Genomic DNA, 24489 nt, shown 5'->3' with positions numbered 1-24489 from the left:
CTCTCTACTCTCTACCTAACAACCACCCACTGAAGGAAGTCGCCCCTTTGTGTTTTTCCAGTGAACTGTTGTTCTTCAAGTTTTCTTTAAGACATGTCCTTGGAGTTCATGCCTAGTGAAGCTACGCTGGTAATTACACACGGTTGGAGAAGTAAATAACATCCTAGTGATTTTATTTACCTCCAACCATTTTGGTGTTTTGCTTTTTTATTAAAAAGGGGGCAACATAGACGACGACTGTATCTGAAATCTTTACTATATAGAGTCTTATGACCTGGTAACATGAAGTGGAGACACGAGACAAACTCTAAAACGATGCAAAGCTTCCCCTTTCTGTAACATTAGCTGGACCTTTTAACAAAAACCACTGCAAGGCCAGATGGGGTGCAGAGGGATGCACCAAGTCCAGAACCCTTTACCCTCACATCACCACTGCAGAGAGACCTCGAGCAAACCATGCACCTGATAGAAACGATGCAAACATAGTGACTTAAATCTCACTACTGAGTGAACTATGCAGTAGTTAAAGAGTGGAAAAGGTGGTGATTTAGGACAAAGTCAGGCAGAAGATGCAGGAAAGCCTCGACCACGACAAAGAACAATGTGGCCAAGGAGCAAGTATGGAGCTGGTGGATATATGCTGGCCTGATTACAGAGGACGAGGAGCAGCTGTGTGCACAGGTGAGCTGAGTGGAGCGGAGGCGGGGTAAACGGAAAAATACTGAGTGGGAGATGGGTGACTAACCTGTGACAATTAAAGTAAGTGGAACTTGGATATACTATTAAAATGAATTTCTGTCTGAACATTTTTGCAAAAATCTTTGCTCTGGGGAAAAACCAGCCAGACAGGCAGGACGCTGCCTCTTACCATACTTAAACAACAACAACACAGAAACAGGTACAATGAGTCCTTAACAAGCACAGTTAAATCTTCACAGTAAAAATCAAGGCGAGGGATTCATAGTTTAAGAGACATGAACATTTATTGTTGATATAAGAACACACAGGTTTGTTGTGACCCGCAATGAATCTACTTTATATGTTTCAGTCAAACAAAGGAACTAAGTCCCAGTTCATCCAAACAAAGCTCTTCAGCTAAAATGACAGACTCTCTAACTCACAACCACCCGTTGGAGGAGAAGTCGCTCCTCAGCTGCTGAGTCTCGGCCGGCGTCAGTGGCTGAAGAGGTGATCGACAGGCGCCTCCGTGGAAACCAAACCACTCCATCGCCTGCTTGAGGGCAGGAACTCCCAACTTCCTCGTCACCTAGCAACACAGAGCTCAGATCATTCTCCACACACTCCTCCCTCCCTCCCTCATGACCTGAGTTATAAATCACAGCTGAATTCAGACACATTTAGGACGTCAGACTGATGTTTGATTGCTGATCTTCATCTTCATGCACCATGTGCTACTTCCTTCACACTGGAGTGAAGCTGGGTGTTCGATATGCAGCGTAGGTGTGTAGGTGGTGCAGTGGTGGACTGACGCGGTCAGGGCATTGACATTTAACACACCTTGGTGGACATGTTTGTAGCCTGGAGCACGCTCAGCAGCGGCTCACTGAGGCTCAGAACAACCACGAGCAACACACAGCGCACAACTCTGACATTTAGCTTAGTGATGCTGTTAAAGGCAAATCAGTCTCCTGTCATTTGTTGTCTGCACCAGATCCATGGAATGTGCAAAGACACTGGTTTTAACTTGAAGAAAATGATTACTGATAACCTACTCACCCTTAAATCCTTTTAATTTTAGGCTAATCATTGCTCCGTTAAAGCAGACTGAAAGACTTTTGTTTGTCATTTTGTAATATACAGCTGATTTTCACAGCTCAAGTAAATTAGTTGGTAAATACCTAATGTACGGTTTATACCTCCATGTCAACTTGACACTGTAGTCCAACGTGCACCTCCCCAGAAATATAACTAGACCATAAGAGCTGTGATTGGTCTGCTTGGTTGTAGTGTGTTTCCGCTTTAGTATTTCCTCATTTTTTTAGTATCTCTGCAATTTTCTAATTGATAGTTTTGGATCAACAAAGATTGAAGAAAGGTTAACTGAGGAGGTTCGTTGATACAAACATTTGTACAACTTCTGCAAAATTTCGGCAAAAGTCAAAGTTCAAATTGAAGCAGGAAGTAGAAACAAAAATTAACCCAACAGGCAAAAAAGACACAGCGCTGACTAGTGTTTGGGTGGAGTTGTTACAGAACGAGCCAGACTGACGAGGTACAAGTACAAATGGCTTGTACTGGTGTAGGCTACGTAGGTTATGGTGTCTAGTCCCACAGAACCTTAAATGAGCCTTTAATCAAAGCTACTAAGGCAACTAAAGTGATCATGAAGTAAAACACTTTGGAGTCCAGATCATTTACCATTTAACCCAATCGTTGTTGGTATTCCAGGCTCCACCACGCTTTAACTTCTAACTTCTGTGACTAAACCTTCAGTCTGACACCATTTGTGGGACGTCGTGTATTTTCACGGCGCGGTGGATAGACGTGTGCGTGCAGATGGTACTCACGGCGGCATTGGGCTCAATGAGGCGCTGCTGAAGGACTCTGGCTTCGTCCCAACGCCCGGACACACACAGACGCTCCAGCTCACACAGCTCCTGGCCCAGGACGTTAGCCAGCGCACACACTCCTCCAACAGCACCTGGACGCAGAGCACAGCCCAACCAGAGTTCAGGAATCAATGCAGAGATGGAGAGATTTACCTTTTATGCCTTTTGAGGTAAAAACAAATCTAAATAAAAGGTGCAGACGAATGTTCTGTAAATATGTTGGGAACAGTCATATGTAAGGAACTTTGCTTCATGTAGGGAAAAGTGGCAACAATAACAAAAGGGGAAAAACACTGGGGTTTTTTTTCCTGTTGCTTCTCATGAAATCATGATGCTTGCAAAAATCTAACCCTAACCCTAACCAGAGTAAACAAGTTGTCAGATATTAAATCCTCAACTCATCTTGCAGGATTTATGTGTACTGACGCTCAGATTTCTACAAAAAGAGGAAAAAAGCCTGTTTTTGTTTGAAACAGTTGTACTCACATTTGGTTCAAGTCTTGAAACACTAATATATTCATTTAAGTATATTGAAGATTGCCTGAGACATCACATTTGATTTTTTCTGTGTGCTCACTCACTCAACCCTAACACTTAGCATGTGCTGAATATTAACTTTACCATCTGTGATCTCAAGCAACTGGAGATGAAACAGAACTGGAGGGACAGGGAGTATGTCGCTGGTGAACAAATCCATCCATCACTGTCCTGGTTTTGTGTTTTAATAGTCACAGATGCTTAAACGTCGTTTTAGAAATGGCAGTCCAGCCGTACCTATGTCCATCCTGTGCTATTCTTTCCTGTCAGATCAGTGAGCAGCAGCGCTGTGAAGTCTGCTTCTTATTAGCTGGACACACATATTTTCCCAGGCAATGTACACTGCCACACAGGTCCTTCACTCTAATATCTGGTTGGACCTCCTTTATCTCTGATTCCAGCTCATTCTCTGTATCATTGTTTCTATAATCTTCTCCAATGTCTCCAGATTTATTTCCATCCAGTGTTGCATTCATTTTCCACCAAGATCTTGTATTGATGATGGAGAGTCTGACCACTGCACAAAGCCTTCTCCAGCACATCTCAAAGATTCTCAATGGGGTTCAGGTCTGGACTCTGTGGTGGCCAATCCATGTGTGAACATGATGTCTCATGCTCCCTGAACCACTCTTTCACAATCTGAGCCCCATGAATCCTGGCATTGTCATCTTGGAATATGATCCATTGATGGAATAACCTGGTCATTCAGTATATTCAGGTAGTCAGCTGACCTCATTCTTTGGACACATAATGTTGCTGAACCTAGACCTGAGCAACTGCAGCAACCCCAGATCATAGCACTGCCCCCACAGGCTTGTACAGTAGACACTAGGCATGATGGGTGCATCACTTCATCTGCCTCTCTTCTTACCCTGATGCTTCTCCACTATCCTTCCAGTTTTTAATAATGCCTTGGACAGTTCTTAACCCAGTTTCAGTAGTTTCTACAATCTCCTTAGATGTTTTCTCTGCTTGATGCATGACAATGATTTGACCCTTCTCAAACAGACGACCACAGGATGTGTCTTTAGACATGGTTGTTGAAGAAATGAGAAGCTAATTATCCAATAGGAGGCTCCTACCTGTTTGATTAATTAAATCCATTTATTTTTTTTGGCCAGGCTGTGTATAGATACCACGGCCTTTCAGCATGACATGGTCTTTGTCTGGTGCAGGAGAAGAAGCAGACAGCCTCTGGTAGTTGTTGTTGTGATTGTCGCCGGCTGCTGATGGGCGGATTCTCTGTCTGATTTATGTTTCTGCAGCCCGCCACCACTCCGACTGAGCGGCTGACAGCGGCTTACCTAACGCTGCTGAATGACAGACAGGCAGCTCCGCCTCCTCTCTGAGCTGCAAGTGACAGCATGTGAACAGAGACGCTGACGGCGAGACTAGAAGACAGACTGAGCCCGACTCAAAACCTTCAGAAATGTGTCAGGGCAGTGAAGTGGTTTCTGTGTCTGAACCAACAGAAATCAACAACATGTGGACATAAACATGTTCACTGAACAACCTCCCAATGGATTAACTATTCAACTGCTGGTGGAGAGACCACCTAAAACTGTTGTTTTACTGCATAAATGCATCTACAAACACCTGTAAAGCTGCATTGAATCATAACAGAAATGCATGAACATGTTTTTGTTGTTTTTCACAGAGTATATCTATCACAGTTCATCACCACTGGTGGATTTCATGGACTTGACGTCTTCACAAACATTTAAAGTTGCTGCTACTTCAATTAGCCTTGATAACAGGGAGTTATATTTGCAAATGTCTAATGTCTAAGGTTAATGTATGGTGTTCTGGTTTAGCTCATCCTTCTCTGCTCTCCACTTTTGAGCTGCACCTTTCTGCTCAAGGTCCATTTCAGTAAATCTAAGACGAAGACATTAGTACATAAAGTCTGAAGGTCCAAATGTTCTATGTCCAGAATGTAGATGTGAGTCAGCCGTCAGCTGTGAGAGGCTCTGACTGACTGACATGCTTTTCTAGTTCAGCATCCCTGTGGGGGCAGGGGGGGTTGTTGAGAACATGAATTTAGACATCAAGACTTGATCACACACTCACAGCACAGACACATTATCATATCAATCACTCTCCACTACCTTGCTCTGCATTAGCAGTGTCAGTCACACTAGCAAGGCCCGAATGCATAATTTATCTATGAAGATAGGGAGAGAGATCAGGGAGTCGTGGGGCTAATTTCTCACAGAATACCAACGTTGAGGGGACATGTTGTAGTTGTGGGGCCCTTTGGGCTGAAGGTATAGAGACTGTAGACCAGTTTTACACCATCGGAGTGAGAATATTTCTGCAACGTGAGGACATTTTGGACGGTCTTCACATCTTCACTGGACTGTTTGAGGGTTAGGACTTGGTTTTAGAGTGAAGGTTCGGCTAGGGTTAGAGTAAGGAGCCAGGGAAATGATTATGTCAATGAATGACCTCGGAAAGATAGAAACGTGTTGTGGATAGAAGTGTGAGACAGTGTGTTTGACAGGGCTGGTGGTGGGAGAACATGACTCATTAGGCTCTTCATACTGATGACTGTTCCCAGACGTGTCATCCAGTCCAATCATACATCACACTCTGTGTCTGACATGCCAAGAAGTTAGAAGACATCACTTCTTAACTGCTGCCGTGAAAGATGCTCATGTTTTATAATGAACTGTAGCTGCACACTGGTGAGAAAGTGCACAACGGCAGGACTAGAAGGCTGCGAGGTGCCGTTCAGTGTCGTGACCCGACTACTTTCCACAAAACCACCTGATGCTTCCCAAATTAGGGATTTATTTGCATTTGCAGCCTTGAACTCAGATGCAATCACAAGCGGTCACTCAAGATGCATGTGGAGATGCAGTGTAAAGTCAGTAGTGCACGGCCTTCCACTCGTGTTCAGATCCCCAGGATAAGTTATCCATTACATTACACTTAATTTGCATCATTTGTGCTGCTGCATTGGACTGTTGATGATCATTTCTAACTATTGCACCTTCCTCTGACGGGAAATTAGACTTTATACCAACAAACTCAGAATCACTTTGAGACAGAGACTTAATGAAATGTTACTCTGCACCGTCTGTATTATTAAAATGATCTACCACAGCAGCACAACCGCTTTGTTTGAGCATCCTGAGGCTCTCTGACCACAACACGAGGAAAAACTGCATCTGGAAGCAGGACGTCATCTCTTGAAGATTTGATGCAAGCTGAAGAACTACACGTTCTAAAGCAGCTATTGATATTTTGAAGGGTTTTTTCCAAGTTCCTAAGAATTAATGAGCTAAGATCTTATCTTTACACAAGTCTTTCCAGTACGTTACTTTTCCTGTGACATACTGCGTAAAGCTGGAATATAATGAACACAACGTAAATTTAATTAGATTGAAATATATAGATTGTTGAAGGCTTTGAAGACTGACAGAGAACATGAGATACAGTGATGTTTTAAGGCCGAGAGATGATTAACTGGCTCTGAAGCAACAATATCTCATTTAGTTAATTGTCTGTTGCCGCAACTCTGATGCTCCCATCTCAGTCAGGAGGAACGAAGGAACTCAAGGAGAGAAGGAGGAGGAAGGAGAGGGACTGAGGAATGAGAGGAAGGCTCAGTCCTAACCCTAACCCTTTCTGATATTCATGAATAAAGTGAAGGATTCCATCAGTTAATCTGCAGAAAGCAAATTTGAGAGATTTTGCTAAATCAAAAAATGTAATTGTTTTTTATTCTTCAGGTTCGTTGACTAACATGAAGGACAATTAGTCTATATTTCTGTCTGTTGTGTGAAGACGTTGTAAGTCTTTATTTTGGTCCAACCCACTATGCTGTACCTGTGACAAGTTCATTGTTGTTCATAGCTGTGCATCAAAACCATAGACCAGGTGTGACCACACATTTCTGGCTTAAAGGATACCTTTACAACGACCAAGTCAAAGTGATCTACCTACATGTATAAGCTATATATATATATATATATATATATATATATATATATATATATTTGGGGTGGGACTTTAACGCGTTAATTACGATTAATTAATTACAAAAAAAATAACGCATTAAAAAAATTAACGCATTTAATCACAGTTTGCATTCCAAACAATGCGGAACGTTTGTTAGTGCAAGATTTCCTGGTACACCAATTACACTGATGCACACGTCAGGGCTCGGCTAACGGCTACCAAAACGGAGGAATCGGATGAAAGCACAGGACTGATGGAAGGTACCACCAGAGCCCGTCTACAGAGAGCCTTCCCACTCTCTATTAAGTCCCATTGTAACGAATTTTGGTTGCAGTTCCACCAGATTTCCACTGGGGGCGATCGCCATGAGTGCAACATGAATGGGACTCTATGGAGCTAAACGGCTAAATGTGTCTCTTTCACCCGATTGTCGTTGAGAAATCTCAGATTTGATTGTAGGTTTTGCAAGTTCAACATGGGTTATAGGTCAAAAGTTGAATGAACGAGAACTTATGTCCTTTCGTTTTCTTACAGGTTGAGTTGTTGTTGCCCATAACACGCTAGCATTGTGCTAATGAACGATGATTGGTCAGTGAATGACTGATTACGACCAGATCCCGCTTGACGGCATCGTGGCATCCGAAGCGGGACCAGAATGTTAAGGTGGACTTTTTCGCCCAAGTTTTTTTTTTCTCGGCCCGGTCTTTTAAAACAACAAAACAAAAACTCTTCTAGCACGATTATTTACCCGTGTCAGCTGTCTTGTCCATGCCTCGAGAGAAAAGAAAGTGCAGAGCGCGAAAGCACCAAAGCGGTGACTGAAGGATTGCCGTAAAGCAGTATCTGGTCGTACGATGTGTATGACGTCATTGACATTTTAAAATACGTTTTAAAGCAAAATAAGTGACTCTAAAAAATCTAACACCCAGCAGTGTGTCATTTCTTTGCATCTCCTTTCAAATTCAATATTCAAATTACTGCACAAAAAATCATATCCTGAGAAAAGTGGATTTTGAGGGGTACTGCTCCATAGACCGCCATTCATTCTGCACTCGTCCTGAGAGCGCCCTCATATGGAATCAGAGTGGAACTGCAACAGTTCAGAACCCGGAAGTTCAGTGAGAGTGGAACTTCTCCCCATATTAGACATTCTCTGGTACCACCGAAGCATAGATACACAGACGCCTCATTGAGCGGGTTGGTCCGTTGTTGCGATACGTCAACGTCGCCGCCATATTGGGGAAGGCAGCTCTGTCCCGCAATCCAATACGAGTCAATGGAGTGAACTTTATTAAGCGTCTTCTACAAAGTGCTGTAAGTTAATGCCTCTCATTTACATGTTCACACACGAACGTATAGGAAACCGATAGGAACCAAAAACAACGTCTGTAACATTAACTACTCAGAATGTAATCAGACGTTGTTTTTAGTTCCTATCGGTTTCCTCAATATATACACTATATTACCAAAAGTATTCGCTCACCCATTCAAATGATCAGAATCAGGTGTTCTAATCACTTGGCCTGGCCCCAGGTGTATAAATTCAAGCACTCAGGCATGCAGACTGTGAAACAAGACATTTGTGAAAGAATGGGCCGCTCTCAGGAGCTCAGTGAATTCCAGCGTGGAACTGTCATAGGATGCCACTTGTGCAACAAATCCAGTCGTGAAATTTCCTCGCTCCTAAATATTCCACAGTCAACTGTCAGCTCTATTATAACAAAATGGAAGCGTTTGGGAAAAACAGCAACTCAGCCACGAAGTGGTAGGCCACGTAAAGTGACGGAGAGGGGTCAGCGGATGCTGAAGCGCATAGTGCAAAGAGGTCGCCGACTTTCTGCACAGTCAATTGCTACAGAGCTACAAACTTCATGTGACCTTCAGATTAGCCCAAGTACAGTACGCAGAGAGCTTCATGGAATGGGTTTCCATGGCCGAGCAGCTGCAGCCAAGCCACACATCACCAAGTGCAATGCAAGGCGTCGGATGCAATGGTGTAAAGCACGCCGCCACTGGCCTCTAGAGCAGTGGAGACGCGTTCTCTGGAGTGATGAATCACGCTTTACCATCTGGCAATCTGATGGACGAGTCTGGGTTTGGAGGTTGCCAGGAGAACGGTACATTTCAGATTGCATTGTGCCAACTGTGAAATTTGGTGGAGGAGGAATTATGGTATGGGGTTGTTTTTCAGGAGCTGGGCTTGGCCCCTTAGTTCCAGTGAAAGGAACATTGAATGCTTCAGGATACCAAAACATTTTGGACAATTCCATGCTCCCAACCTTGTGGGAACAGTTTGGAGCGGGCCCCTTCCTCTTCCAACATGACTGTGCACCAGTGCACAAAGCAAGGTCCATAAAGACGTGGATGACAGAGTCTGGTGTGGATGAACTTGACTGGCCTGCACAGAGTCCTGACCTGAACCCGATAGAACACCTTTGGGATGAATTAGAGCGGAGACTGAGAGCCAGGCCTTCTCGACCAACATCAGTGTGTGACCTCACCAATGCGCTTTTGGAAGAATGGTCAAAAATTCCTATAAACACTCTCCTCAACCTTGTGGACAGTCTTCCCAGAAGAGTTGAAGCTGTAATAGCTGCAAAAGGTGGACCGACATCATATTGAATTCTATGAGTTAGGAATGGGATGGCACTTCAGTTCATAGAATGAGTAAAGGCAGGTGAGCGAATACTTTTGGTAATATAGTGTACGTTGGTGTGTGAATGTGTAAATGCTTATAGTACTTTGTAGAAGGCACTTAATAAAGTTCATTCCATTGACTCGTATTGGTTCGCGGGACAGAACTGCCTCCCCCAATATGGCGGCGACGTTGATGTACGGTCCAGCGCTCAATGAGGCGTCTATGTATGCCACCGAAGCACTTCAACGCTACGGTGCCATCTAAATGGAAAGCATGTTGCAGTGAGCACAGAAACTGTTGGAGCTGTTAGCGCTAGCAATCCCCGTCCGAGTAGCTACAGACAAGACATGTTGGCAGCCCAAACTGTTTTTTTTTTTTTTTGTTTGTTTTGTTTTTTAACCATTTAAAACCATTTCTTTTTCCACTGTTTTGAATTGAAATGCAATTAAATGCATTTTTCCAGACATCAAAAGAGCTTGAGTTTACAATATTCACGTCTGTGTTTGTTATTTGATTCAGTCATCTACTAATATCCATTCAAATTGAAAAATGTTGCTTTTTGGGGCAAATATTGTTATGCGATTAAAATGCGATTAATCGAGATTAATTAATTACAAAGCCTCTAATTAATTAGATTAATTATTTTAATCGAGTCCCACCCCTAATATATATAAATATATCCTACTCTAAGTCATATTAACTGTTGCTACAGTGTTAAAAGCTCTATCTATCTTTATTTTTATTATTCTAAGAAGTTGCACTGCACCTGTTCCAGTGTTGATTGTGCTAAAATTATGCTAATTACATTCACTTTTCTGCCATCTGTATGGGTGTTGATCATAGACTGTATATAAATATGGACTACACGTCTCCACTTCCTTCCTTTGGCCAATGACCAGTGGTTTTATGTTTTATTTATGTTTTCCTACTCTCACTGTCCTATGGGACCACATGATGGAGCAGTTGTCAATAGCTGACTGCACCTATATATTTATAAATATAATATATATAATATATATTTATATTTATAAATATACAGATGCAGTCCCTTTAAGAAAGAGTAGTTTTGACTTGTTGTTGTTGATTATTGTGTCTGACTGTTGATGTGTTGCCGCTCAACTGAGGTCATGTTGCAATAAAAAGCTAAAAAGAAGATGAAAGTTTGTCCTGCTGTTCGTTCTGGAGGTGAAACAGACAGACAAGACATCTAAAACATCTAATGACAGAATAACATCTAAAACATTTTTTTAACAGCACGTGATCCACCTGCACTACCGTCATGATCTACCAGTCCATCACCACAGACTGTAAGAAAAGATGGACGCCATGACAGCTCCTCTAAAGTGAAGCCAAAGCATGTGGAGCTCCACCTGGAGGCGGGCTGCAGAATATGTCATAAGCTCCACCCCCTCCATGTTAGTGGATGGGACTTGGGCCTAAAACTAAAACACTAAGTGCACGTAAAATATGTTTTTTCGAGGATCATTTCTGTCTAGAACAGGACACGTGTGTTAGGTGAAGGAGGATAAATGTTTAGTGCTCACACATCAGTATCAGTATAATGCCCCTGATATTTAGGCACATCTGGGACCTGAACCATCTGTACGAAGTGACTCCAGAAGAGAAGGGCTCATGTTAACATCTCAGCTTCTTGTTGTTGACCCGCTATCAAACACAAGATATTTATGAGCTATGTTACCACACGTCTTTACTCTTGTGATTGTGCTTCAGTCAGCTTCCAAGTGAAAGACACGCAAAATGAACTACACGCTGAGGCTTTCTTCACTTTGGTTTTGCATGAAAAGAAAATGCTGCAGATGACGGCACCCTGTGAAGAACAACAGCAGCGTTAGTCCAGAGACGGGGGCTTCTTACCGACACAGTAGGCCGCCATTAGAAACCCTGCTGAGCCTGCTAGAACCTGGAAATCCTGCGCCTTGGTTCTGTGAACAATCAGGCCGATCCGTGTGATCTGAGGACCATGGAAGAAAAAAAAGATAAGGAGAGAAGAAAGTAAAAAAAAAAAAAAAACAGAAGTGTTTCATCATCATCTCTCCTCCCTGCTGTCAGGACTAATATCTGCTGTAGTATTTTAATCCCGGGGGGGGGGGGGGGCTGTCACAAAAGGCAACGACAAACCCAACATCTCACAAGGTAAACAAATCGCTCAAATCCAGACAAGTGCTGTCTTTGCTCTGCAGAGGTTTTAGGAGGAGTGGAGCGTTCAAGATCCAAAACAGAGGAAGAAGGAGGAGGAGGAGGAGGAGGATGAGGAGGAAGAGGAGGGGGGAGGAAAAACAGACAAGTCCCGAGTGAGAATAAAAAAGAAAATCAACTTCAAAAGAAGACAAGAAGAAGGAGTGGGGCGGGGGGGGGATAGCTCATGAATAACCGATGAGAACCCTATTTAGTTTTGCCTCTTTTAATTCTCCTTTGTCCGTCCAGATTTGAAGCTCAAACCAAATAAACTTGAAAATGTTCAAAAGGACCATAAGACGAGTCTCTGAACATGAAGCTGAAAGCTCCCTGGGGGAAAACCAGCAGCCTCCAATTTCAGCCTCCATCAGTGCTACAGAGGAGGCTCTATTTTTAACCAGCGACTGTCAATCAGTTTACCTATATCAGTCATTTCAAACGCGCAGGACTGTAATTGATAAGTCAGTCAATCAGGTTATCGGAGCTCCTGCTGGTCTATTGAAAGCTTGAGCACTCTGGCTATTTAGATACAGCTCCCTGGAGGGAAAATAATATTGCAGCGAGACTAGTGTCTGCCACGGTGACAGAAACACTTATTAACATTTATTTTTTAAAGTCTTGTTATTGTCATTAGCCTGAGGTGTGCAGGTTGAAGGCAGGAGGAAATTTAACCCTCCGCTGTTTGAATCACACACATGGTGGAAGGTCTGCTCAACTCTTTTAGAGGAATGTGGAGTTATTACAGAAATAAAACAATAAGCCATCGTTCCTGTGACTACATGTTCTCATTGATCAGAAGTTGTGCCCTACTGCTACGACACACAGTCAATACTCGGTACACGTAGCTGTCGCTAATGGCGCCCCACTTTGGTTTGCATTTTCCAAATGTCGGAAAGAAAGTGGAGCAGGAAACGACCCTTCATTGCATTCTGCACATTCTCCGTTCTGAAACTGCATTTAGTAAAGAGCATGAAAACTGGAACGGAAACTGTTACTGACGTGAAAGTAACTGATGAGCCAAACAATCTGTGCAGAAGTGATCGTCTGCAGATGATGGCATGCAATATATTTTCAGCATCATGTGCAATATCAATCTGAAATACCACGGTAATATGTGCTTAAGTAGAGCAATACCTGGTGAAGAGTAGTGCACCTGGGCCTGCATTCCTAAAGACTCTTATCTCAAAGAGTTGCTCCTAGAGGACAAACTTTAAGAACATTCTTAGAATCATGATGTTTTCTAAGAGTAGATCCTGGTAAAGATAAAAGGTATTCCTAAAGAGTCTCAGCTCTTCAGAGAGTTCCTAAGGTGAGATCTGTTAACTTTTAGGAGTCTTAGGAGTTTCTGCAGCAGAAAGGAGTCATTTATCTGTTGTGCTATATTTCCTCATGCCTGCTTCTTGTCTTGTAGTGCGACACTGGAGCCAAATCTACGTCTTAAACACTTTTCTTCTCATTGACCAGTTGATCCAGAAGCAAACACTGTTCCTCTGTCCAGTTGGGTTTCCTACTTCATTTCTGTTCAGTTTGTGGAAGATCTGAACACCAACCAACACTGCTTCTTCTAGGCCGGTTATCAATCACAGAAACTGATGAAAGCTGAGACATTTTACCCTCGTTAATACCAGATGATGAAACATGACCAGCATGGCAAATGAATGAAAGCTAAGATCATTATAGCTTATAGTATAGCTTACTATTTATTTATTTTTATGTCAAGTATTATTTATAATTATACAGTCTTCATAGAGATTAGATTCTATTATTAAGTCTATTGATGTGACGCTCCATTCTAGGCCCGTTATCACCAACAGTGTATTTTTATCTAGCTTTTAGGATCAACCAATCACAACGGGGTCAACCACACCTCCTCACTAAGATCAGAGTTCTCTGAGAATGTTCTGGAATCAGTCCTAAGATAAGACTCCTAGCTGGGAATGTTTAGACTTCTCTGAATCTTCAGGAGCACAGGGCCCAGGTGTTGCTCTACCTGTGCACAAATTGCCGTGGCATTGCAGGACCATGTACAACCAGGTCATCGTGCTCTGATCCTTGTATTTTACAGCTTCAACACCTTCTTTGCATACAGCACCAGTCAAAAGTTTGGACTAATGAACCCACGGGATTATGTAGAAAACGAAAAAGTGTTAATCATGGTTAGGTTTTATATTTTATATTCTTCAAGGCAGCACCAGCTTTTTGTTTCGATGACGGCTTTGAAAACACTTCACTTTCGTTCTCTCGTTCAGTTTCACGAGGCAGTTGTCTGGAGTTTTCCGTAACCGGGTTAAACGTTTGAGGCCATTTCAGTCTCCTCTGATCAGCCGATGTTCAGATGTGTCTGCCACTTGAACTCGGTGAAGCATTTATGTGGACTCTAATCTGAATCTAACAAACGGATCCTCGTGGCAGAGGCTTCTCTTGGTCTTCCTTTCCTCACGAGAGTTGGCACCATCAACACATTTGAGGGTAAGCTCAAAACTGACCGACCTTCATGTGTTAAAAGTAACGACAAAATGTTCTTTCTCTCTACTCTGTTGAATATTTCTCACCATAATATGGATTAGAACAGCAGATGAATAGAGCTGTTCACCGCAGAGAACAGAGCACCAACCCTAGCTCTGCACGACACAACTGACGGTATGAAACCTTAACAAGGCAAGAAAATTCCACAGATTCTCTCTTTTATAAAAATGCATTGTAGTGTTTTTCTGTTCTGTAGCCGTCGTCTGGCACAAGAGTTTCCTTCAGGACAAATAAAGTTCTGTCTCGTCTTGTTTTGTCTCGTAGTCTCGTATCTTGTATTATCTCATATTTACTTATCTCGTATCATCTCGTCTTGTTTCACAGAGGAGTGGATGTTTTCTCACTCCACAAAACTAATTAAAAATCAGTGTATGTAATGTAATCATAGACTGTTCCAGAGGTCAGTTTTACGTTGAAACAGCGTCAGAGAGGTGGTCATTTTAACTGTGTGATCATTTTGGAGGATGTGGTCTAGAACCAAAGTAATGTCAAAATAATAGGAACATGTGTCGGTGTAAAACAATAAAATATAGTAGTACTACAAAATGAATACACAGCTGAGTGCTTGAGTGTACCTAATGAAGTGTCCATCGAGTTTATGTGGAATATATTTGCTGTTCCACAAGGCTGTAAATGGTTGCATGAGAAGCTGCAAAAAAAAACAAAAAAAAAAACACCCAATGCAGGTCCTGAAAGTCGATAAAGTGACCCTAGTCAACTGAAATATTATACTTGTGTGTTTGTTTATTCAAAGAAAATGATTCATGTGTACATATCTGTGAGGTGCAAAAGTAAGTGAAGCCTTGTTTTCAGTATCTGCTGTCACACCCCCTTTGTGCAGGAATAACAGCTAAACTAAATGTTTCTGGTAACTGCTGATCTGTCGTCTACAGCAGCTTGGATATGGTGTAGTGTTACAAAGATTACAAAGTTGTGAATTTGACAAAAAGTATAATTAAAATCATTTTACAAACACGTTCTAGTTCTGTATCTTATGTTGCTTTAAATCAGTCTAACCCTTTTACCTGCACATTCAAACTGATTTATTAACCCACTTCATTAAAACACTTCTTCACAACAGGGAGGTGTGTGGGCGGAGCTGTCTTCAATTTTAATATATGTGTAATGTAGAACCTTTGCATTTATAAAAACTTAAATCTGAGAGCTGTTAATTGAACCAGGGTTAAAGTAAGTGAAAGACTAGAAGTATGACAGAACGTGGAGGCAGTTTCTTTAAATTCATTACAACAATCAACACCATTTCTTTTTCTTTTTTTTTTTTTTTGACAACTGACGAAAAAATTAACAGCATTAGTTTGAGTCTCATTGTGTCACTCTGATGTGAGCTGTTAAGATGTGAATATAAATACTTCCGACTCCCATGCAGGGATAACTACCGGTATCGGCGTTAAAACTGTTCCACTTAGAGAAGATAATTGTTTGGATTGAACAGACAGGTTGATCTTAGCCAGGGTGCAAGGTGATGATGCCTCGTCATAACACTGTGGAATCAAACGACGCGCATGCAGGTGGCGCACAGACTCCAAGTGAAAACACTGACGGTGTGGGAAGAAGGAGATCAAAGATTAGATTAAAGGAGACGAAGAAAGAAAGAAAGAACGTCTTTGTTGTGGTTTCTGGCTTTTTGGAAGATACAGATTAAAGACCAGAAGGATTCAACAAATCTAATCTTGTCAGACTTGGCCCACGTTTGTCACCCCATCAATCCACACCGATCAGCCACAACATTATGACCACTGACATTGACCATCTTGTGACAGTTCAATGTTCTGCTGGGAAACTTCTGGACCTGGCATTCATTGGTGTGGATGTTACTTAGACATGTAGCACCCACCTAGACCAGACCAGGCACCCCCACCCCATAGCAATGACACTCCTTGATGGCAGCAGCCATCCCCAGCAGGATGCAGCCTGACACAGACACACACACAAAAACACTTTAGGAACAACTAAAAAAAAAAACATGAAGAACAGTACAAGGTGTTGACCTGGCCTCCAAATTCACTAGATCCCAAACTGATCAAGTATCTGTGGGATGATCCACAGAGGCCCCTCCCCTCAAAGACCCCCCCACTAACAACATTCTGTTGCCAGTAAGTTTAATTAGCAGCTTCTTCCCCATGGCTGTGAAAAGACTGCTGCAGGAACCATGACCTTCTCGCTGTGAGGCATCAGTGCTAACCACCTCACCACTGTGCCACCCCTTTAATACAGATATGTAATACGCCGAACGAAATTTGTATTCTTGTACAATGACAATAAAGCTTCTTCTTCTTCTTCTAATTAAAAATCTGAGGTACTTGAGACTTACTCATTTCTGGTGTCTGCTACAGTACACCACTACTACACTACAAATCAATAGGAACGACTCAAATGAACCAAATATGTTGTCAAACCTTTGATAGAAACTTCTCAAACTAGTTCCGCAGCATGATTCATTTTCAGACAACTATGTGGAGACAGCTGTAACTCTAATGTCTGGTTTTATTTGAGCATCCCTGTTTGGTTTCTTCCACATGAAGAAAGACGTGTTCTGGGTAAAGTCATCTGCCAAACATCGTGAGCTGTCTGACGTTTGAGAGTCTGTCTGCCTCTCTTGTTCTAAATAATCTTGTCTGCTTTCCTGATATTGACCCCTGACCCCTTGTTTTCTGTGTCTGTCCTCATCACGCCCACAGTCGAGCATGGCTGTTCTGTACTTGAACTACACCCACACTCCTGTCTCCCAGCAAGTGGACAAACATGTTATTTCCCAAATCAGAAATCCATTTGCAACTTCTTGGAAAGCCTTCCTACACAGACACAAAACGGTAAGAAGAGCTGGACCAGAGCAAACACACATCCTTTAATCAGCCCTGAAGGAGAAAACTGCACAAGCTTTAGTTTTACGTTGTTCAGATGTCACCACTCTCTGCAGCTGCTGGTGTATTGAAAACCAACAAAATGCACTTAACTGTAAGAAAAAAACCTTTATTAGTCCCGCAATGGGGAAATTGAAAACAGAAAGAAATTGTAAGTTTGCTAAGACAATGACTTCTTCAGCCACCTTCAGATTTCTAGAAACCAGGTAACGCTATGATACTTGGCCCTCTTCCTGACTGTACGGTTGTAAAAGCCGTATGTGAACTCTAGCAGAAAATGTCAGGACATCTGTCCATGAGCTGAATGTGAAGAGAAACTGGGTCATGCAGCAAGACAACGAGCCCAAGAACACAAGTGGTTCTACAAAAGAACGGTTAAAGAAGAACAAGATGAATGTTTAGGAACGGCCAAGTCAAAGTCCTGACCTTAATCCAATAGAAATGTTGTGGAAGGACCTGAAGCAAGCAGTTGATGTGAGGAAACCCACCAACATCTCAGAACTGAAGTGGTTCTGTTCTGAGGAATGGGCTAAAATTCCTCCAAGCTGCTGTAGACCACTGATCAGCTGTTACCAGAAACATTTAGTTACAAGGAGGTCACAGCAGAGACTGGACACAAGGAGGACATGATATGAACACATGATGAATTTTACTGAATAAATAAATTCACTTTATCTCATTTCAGGACTTATATGAAAATCTGCTGATGTTTTGAGTCATTTTTATGCAGAAATGTAAAGAATTCTGAAGGATGCTATTGAAGAGTCACTGTACAAAGCATCTCAGGTGACACCTCAAGAGACTGTTATCAGCTTTTATCCTTTAAACATCTAACTTCCTGTAATACACGTAACATCTACTTTCTCCTTGTTAAAACTTCCAAGACACCCAGTTTGCTGCTCAGGTAAAATGCGGTCAATCAATTTTCTCCTGAACCTTTTCCCAGTGAAAACTGATCTCATGAGCTGCAGTCTGGTTTCACTGAGTTATTATTAGAGGATGCTGTAAAGAGATTCAGAGCCTGATAGATTACACAGAGACCTGCAGCTTTGTCAGGCTCCAGAGGTTACGTTTCAGTGACACCTGCACTGCACAGATGGTACAGACAGGTAATCAGGGTTTCTTCAGAATTTTAAATGATGCATGCTGAGTGTTTCTTACATCTCCTCCGCTGTCCTTGAGACCCAGGATGTTTGGATGCTGAGAAAGATGCATCACAGCGTCCAGCGGCAGCTCCAAGCCCGTGTTGGCCGGGACGCTGTACAGAACCACCGGTACCGGGCTACTGTCCGCCACCTGCACGGGACAAACACAGACATAGGGCTGAAACGATTCGTCGAGTTACTCGATTAACTCGATTACAAAAATTGCTCGAGGCAAAAACTCTGCCTCGAAGCCTCGTTAAATTCCTATGACGCGCACTATACGCGCAGGGATCTGATTGTTCCACACGGACCGTTGTTTTGGAAGCACCTATGCAAGCACACCACTAGCGCGTGATACATTGTGAATTTAGTTGGCGCGATGGCGGAGAGTAAAGATGCCCATAAACGGCAAAAAATGTCTAAAGTTTGGGATCATTACATTCTAAGAAAGGAAGAGAACAAAGTGCAGTGTATACTGCAAAGTAGACCTGGCGTACCACAGCAGTACAAGCTCAAATGATCCAGCATCTGAACAGAAAACATCCACATGCTGTTTCACCAAGCGTCGCTGAAACAAGGTAACGTAACCTAAACCTGTAATTAATTAATGTTCGCTGATTTTAATCGCATACTGTATGTAGCGATGTCATGATGCGGTTTGACTAGATATGATGTTTAGCTTCAGGGGCGGAGTGGCAATCGGGACGACCGGGCCGGCCGAAGGATTTACGTAGCGGATCACAAATTGAACGCGAACGCGACCGGCCTGAGCTTATCAGAATCATTGACGTTACTAAATTCTCTGCACCCTCATCTCTCTCACTCTTCCTCACGCACAGCACGCGTTCACAAACAAACACACAGGTTGCTAGGTTACCATAGCAAATAGGCTCACCCCAGAAATGATGTATTATTTGTTAGTAGCCTAATGGTAAATGCTGCAGGTGTAGAAATCTACATAAAACGGATATTTACTTTGATGTCAGGGCTAGATTACAGCATGAAACTTGTTGTGCATATTAATAAATTAAATTGCTTTTTGTTTTACAGTAAGTTCGCTTAACTGTATTGTTATGTAATTGTTGCACTGGCACTTTTAATGGGTAAATTGCAATACATGGGCTTAGTTTTGGAGCCAAATGTTGGAGTTGGAGTTCTCTGTTTTTTTGAGAAATAAAAGGCAAATGCTTGATCATTTTACAGCCATATAATTTTCGTTATGCATCATTTGTTTTGGTTGTTTAAAAACGTAAAAAAAATATCCGATTAATCGATTAATCGATCGATAAAGTGCTAGATTAATCGATGACAAAAAGAATCGATAGCTGCAGCCCTACACAGACATGAGGCTCAGTAGGGAGAGAGGGTTGTCCACGAACCAGAGGGTTAGCGGTTCGATCCCCGGAATGTGCCACATGCCGAAGTGTCCTTGAGCAAGAGGCTGAACCCCCAGTTGAATGTGTGTGTGCTTGTGTGAGCGAATGGGTAGATGTGTCTGTGACTGTAAAGCGCTTTGAGTACCAATAGGTAGAAAAGCTCTATATAAAAGCAAGGCCATTTACCATTCAAGTAAAGCTCCACGCTTCCATCTAATAATAAATACTGCATACCACATGTGTAGAGGTATTAACAGTATGCAAATCATCTGTACATTTACCAGGGATTTAAACGTTTATCCACTTCACAATATGTGATGTAATTCACTTTTGACACTAACTTCTGTTTCACAGTAAATCTGACTGGTCACATCGTCGGTTTGTCGACTGGTCTCTGATCACGTGACAATAACAACATTTGTGATGGCATCAAAAATGTATCGTAAAAAAACACAAAAAATTAAATATTTTCAATAATCTAAATGCAAAGTGGATTTTTCTTGGGGGGATTATTAGAACTATTTAGGTCACACAGTGTAGAAATAGAGTATTATGGGATTTGTTTTTGAAATATCAAAATTTGTTCAAAAATACACACCTTTACCAAATATCATAGCAGCAAGCATAACCAACACTGAGCAATCAAAAAAATAAAACCTGAAAAGGACACTTTTGTCCATATTAGGTATGAGGGTTAAGCATCATGTGGACTAGTCACTGATCATGTGATGCCTCCTAGAAGACAGGTGAGGAGCCCAGTGGGTCATTGGTTCATCAAGTGTGTGGAAATACTTCACTAAAGATGAAGCCCATACTACCGTGACATGTCAGTCCTGAAATACAACTAAAGTACTACTGCAAAAAAAGACATGCTAATGCTAATGCTAATGCTAACGCTAGCAGAGGAACGGTCCAAATCCTCTGGACAGCAGTCAGTTAACAACTTGACCAAACGTCCTGTGGTAACAGAGAGAAGGAGGCTGCACATCAACTATCTGATAAAGTTATTAGACCTTTAGCTGCTACACTATCCCATCTAACAACACGCTGTGGAGGACTATTAAATGCTACTGATGGTGCTGAGGTGCTGCCTGTTTTTATACAGGCTATACATATCTGCAGCTCACAGTATGTAGCACATGAGCTGTCTGTTCTCAGCAGATGATTCAGGTCAACAATAGAGATTTATTACTTTCTACTGGGTTTTTATTAGTGACACTGTATAGGGCACTCATTGAAATACTGGTAAATTCATCATTTCAACCTTAGAGTGTTACTGTAGGACATAAGAAGAGGATTTTCATGTAGAAAATCAAGATCAGTGAAGTTATGATATATGGTTCCTGGTCCTTAAGTGGTCAAACATGTAAACATGTATTTAGACCATTAGGACAGAAGTGCAGATTCAGACACTTGTTGACAACATTAGACCACTTCTTCTTTGTGGAACCTAATGAAGCAGTTAGTGTTCATGCAGAGGTGAATCTTGCAGACCACATTTGACCTGAGGATGTTTCCTTGATCTTCTCTGATTGGCTGACTGAAAACCACATGCTTCTAAACCTCACTGAGAGGCACCGGGACGCAGTTTAAAATGTGTGTGGAAGCTACCAAACATGGTTCCTCGCCCCGTAAAGGGTTAAGGTGTTTCTAAAGTGTGTTTTTACTCTGAGCTGACCTTTGTGAAGTGGTGGATCAGAGCGCGGCTGTCCATCTTGCCCTTGTAGAAGCAGGGAGTGACCACGAGCACGGTGTCCACTCCGGCTGCCGCCATCTTCTCCGTGAGATGAACCGTGGCTCTGGTGGCTGAACAGAAAATAAAAAGAAATGTAAAAACACTCACTCTCACTAAGATCGACTAGATGAACTGAATAAATGCACGACTTATCGCTGTAAAACTTTTCTTTTGGGTTTAGTAGTTTTTTTAAAAGTGTTCACATAATGGATTCATGAGCAAACATTCAAGGCCTCCACATATTCTTACTTAAATACAAAATCTGTGCCTTCATCTTTTTACACAATGCAGCTAAAGAACAGAAACAGTGACAAGAACCCAGTGCTGGAAAACAACCCTGGATTTAAAATGTTCCTCTTTTATCTGTTTTTTTTTTAAAGGTAGAAAGAAAAGAAGCTCAGAGACAGTGAATATAATAAATACATCACCGTCCCTGGACCATTTATTTAACATACACATACTTCAGGTTGTATAAGGCAACTTAAACTTTCAGTAACCCTTACACAACATTTTATTTTGTATTAATCACAATAACTCTTTTTCTTTATGCGTCTTCCTCTCACAGATGCAGAATTTAATTAAAACAGTCTCAGAATAACAGAAACACGCAGTGTTCAACATGATTTCATCCTGCCATGCATCGAAAAATCAGAGTTAACTGCAGACGTACTTCTAGTGACTATTCATGTTAGAAGATGTAAAGCGTGCATCTTTAAACTACATGAGGCATTACTTAATCGGGCTATTTAAATATTAAAATGAAGAAATGTAGCTGAGCCTGACATGTTTCAAACCAGTACAGATAAATGTGGATAGAAATGTGCAGTTAAATGAACGTAAACACACAGGTTTGGTGTTAATAAACTACCTGTCAGTCCAAACTGGTTAAATGGTCAGTTTTCATTGTCAGTTCTACATTTCAGAGTTTAAAAGGACATGTTGTAGACATTATTCTGACACTACTCTGGTCTGCACCACTAGCCACGCTTCATAACAGCCTGTTGAGTGCTGAATTTCTGAAATCTTGTGAGATAGGTTGTCCTCTGCATCAGGTCAGTTCAATCCAATTCACTTCAGTTCAGGCTGGGCCACTTGGGGATTAGTTCTGGGCCTCATGTGGCCCGCGGGCCGCTAATTGAACAGCCCTGCTTTAGATTCTAGTTTGTTAAAGGAGTGTAGAGACTCCACGGGGCCCAACATCCGCCCTGCACCTACATTCACAGCCTGATCCGGCCATCAGCAGTTTCTCGGCGGGCAGTGATCTTCTGACCGTCCTCACCACCTCCACCCGCTCCTCCTCCGTCAGGTACGGATACTCACCGTTGGAGCCCTGAACAACCAGACCTAAAAGACCAAAGCACAGGTTGTGTTTTTGCAGAGAGTTCACTTCAAGATTCTTCAGTTTGAACTTTACATTACTGAACATGTAGCGTGCATCTAGACCTGTCCACCTGGCGTCTTATAAACTAGTCTGTCATCTGTCTTCAGCAACACTGGCTCTGAAACTGAACCCTAAGCAAAGAGAAGAGTAAAATGCCTTATTCTAACAATAATGGGACAATAAAAGTAGTAATAGGATTATAGCAAGAATGAAAGTAGGGTCCAAACGTGTATTTTCTAGTGGATGGTGACAGTAGGAATACTACAAGTACTGACAGCTCCAGTAAAAGAACACACTGTTCCCAGAACGTTGGAATAACTTCGTTTTCAGACACATTTCTCTTTTTATTCCTGTTTAGGACAGATCACATTGTCACAATCATTTCATGAGAAGAAAGAAATCTATATAAATATATGTATATATATGTAATATCAGTAGATGAACACCAGATGGAGACAAAACACCAGCGCCTCTAGAGTTTGCGCTTCTTCCTCCATGCTGAACTTTGTCCCGTCCTCCTGCTCCCTAAGCAAACAGCCTGACAGAAACAAGTGGATCGTTCTGCAGAAAGGTATCAGTTTAGAAATGTGTCTGAAAGCCCCCCCCCCTTCATGTTTCACAAAACGTGTACAAACAACTATATATCCCTCTGGGTGTTTCTGGACCCTGTCTGGAGACGTTTCTCTGTCTCCTTGTGCGTAAAGCCAGTCTGACACGTGCACCTCGGACTCTGTGAACCCTCCTACAGGTTTAGACTACACTGGTCTTGCAGAATCTACAGTTTTGTCTTTGCTTGCAGTCACCTTTAAAGGGGATCTTGTTGTATTTCTGCAGGTTTTCCTCCAGTCTCTGATAGTCCACCTCCTCCTTGGCGGTGAACGGGGTGGCGATGGGCGGATAAATCCCGCTGAGGTCCAGCCTGGCAGCAGCCGCGCCGCTCTGGGTTCGTCTCCATGCTCTCTGGTGACCCAGTCTGCAGGTCAGGGAGCTCAGACCTCTCCAAGCCCGGGCGCAGTGCATTGTGAAGCGGACTGAGGGACCGAGCTGCTCGCTGGCTGCGTGCGGGGAGTCTGTGCAGCTGCTGCCACGCGGGACAGTTAATCACTAACCTGCTTCTACAAATATTGACCCGAATTTGTGTTTTAACTTCGAAACTGTCCTGATTCTTTACTTGAAACAACTCGATTTATTCGAGGGTGGAACTTGGAAAACGTTTCCTCTGCGCAGTTAGCTGAGGTTCTTGTTATTTTTGCACCAGTAGAAGTGAAACCTGTGTTCACTTACCACCTCTAAAAATCGCCCATCGAGAACTTTAAAACGTCTCTTCTAAATATTAACCCTCCTATCATTCGGTATGTTAAACCTTCAGCTCCATGAACCCAGAGCTCCGCCCAGGATGGATAAGGGCTGGACAACCAAAAGCATGTTCATGTACTAACGCAGACTGATGGTAGGTTTATTTATTTATTTATTAACAAACTAATAATTAGGGAGAAGACAAGACAGAGTATGTAGTGTCATCATTGATGGACCAATG

The 24489-nt window shown here is 42.3% G+C and overlaps 1 protein-coding gene across 1 annotated transcript; it reads right to left on the bottom strand.

Annotated features, from left to right (window-relative positions):
- Positions 1-911: 911 nt before the first annotated feature.
- Positions 912-24358, bottom strand: hoga1 (4-hydroxy-2-oxoglutarate aldolase 1). Its single transcript, XM_084558517.1, has 7 exons — positions 23756-24358; positions 22787-22915; positions 21515-21642; positions 18477-18611; positions 11587-11683; positions 2529-2662; positions 912-1267 (listed from the first exon to the last, which is right to left on the bottom strand). The coding sequence occupies exons 1-7, from the start codon at positions 23970-23972 to the stop codon at positions 1118-1120; spliced, it is 990 nt and encodes a 329-aa protein (XP_084414643.1). The 5' UTR covers positions 23973-24358; the 3' UTR covers positions 912-1117.
- Positions 24359-24489: the final 131 nt, after the last annotated feature.

Source organism: Chelon labrosus, assembly GCF_963514085.1.
Source record: "Chelon labrosus genome assembly, chromosome: 2".
In the NCBI taxonomy this organism is placed as follows: domain Eukaryota; kingdom Metazoa; phylum Chordata; class Actinopteri; order Mugiliformes; family Mugilidae; genus Chelon; species Chelon labrosus.
Note: the sequence above shows the minus strand (reverse complement) of the source record. Positions and strands in the feature narration are given on the sequence as shown.

Coding starts and splice junctions, on each gene's coding strand:
- hoga1 (XM_084558517.1), bottom strand. CDS start 23,972: ATGCACTGCGCCCGGGCTTGGAGAGGTCTGAGCTCCCTGACCTGCAGA. Junction 22,916..23,755: donor CAACAAGATCCCCTTTAAAG/GTGACTGCAAGC, acceptor TTGGTCTTTTAG/GTCTGGTTGTTCAGGGCTCC. Junction 2,663..11,586: donor AATGGCGGCCTACTGTGTCG/GTAAGAAGCCCC, acceptor CTCTGCGTCCAG/GTGCTGTTGGAGGAGTGTGT.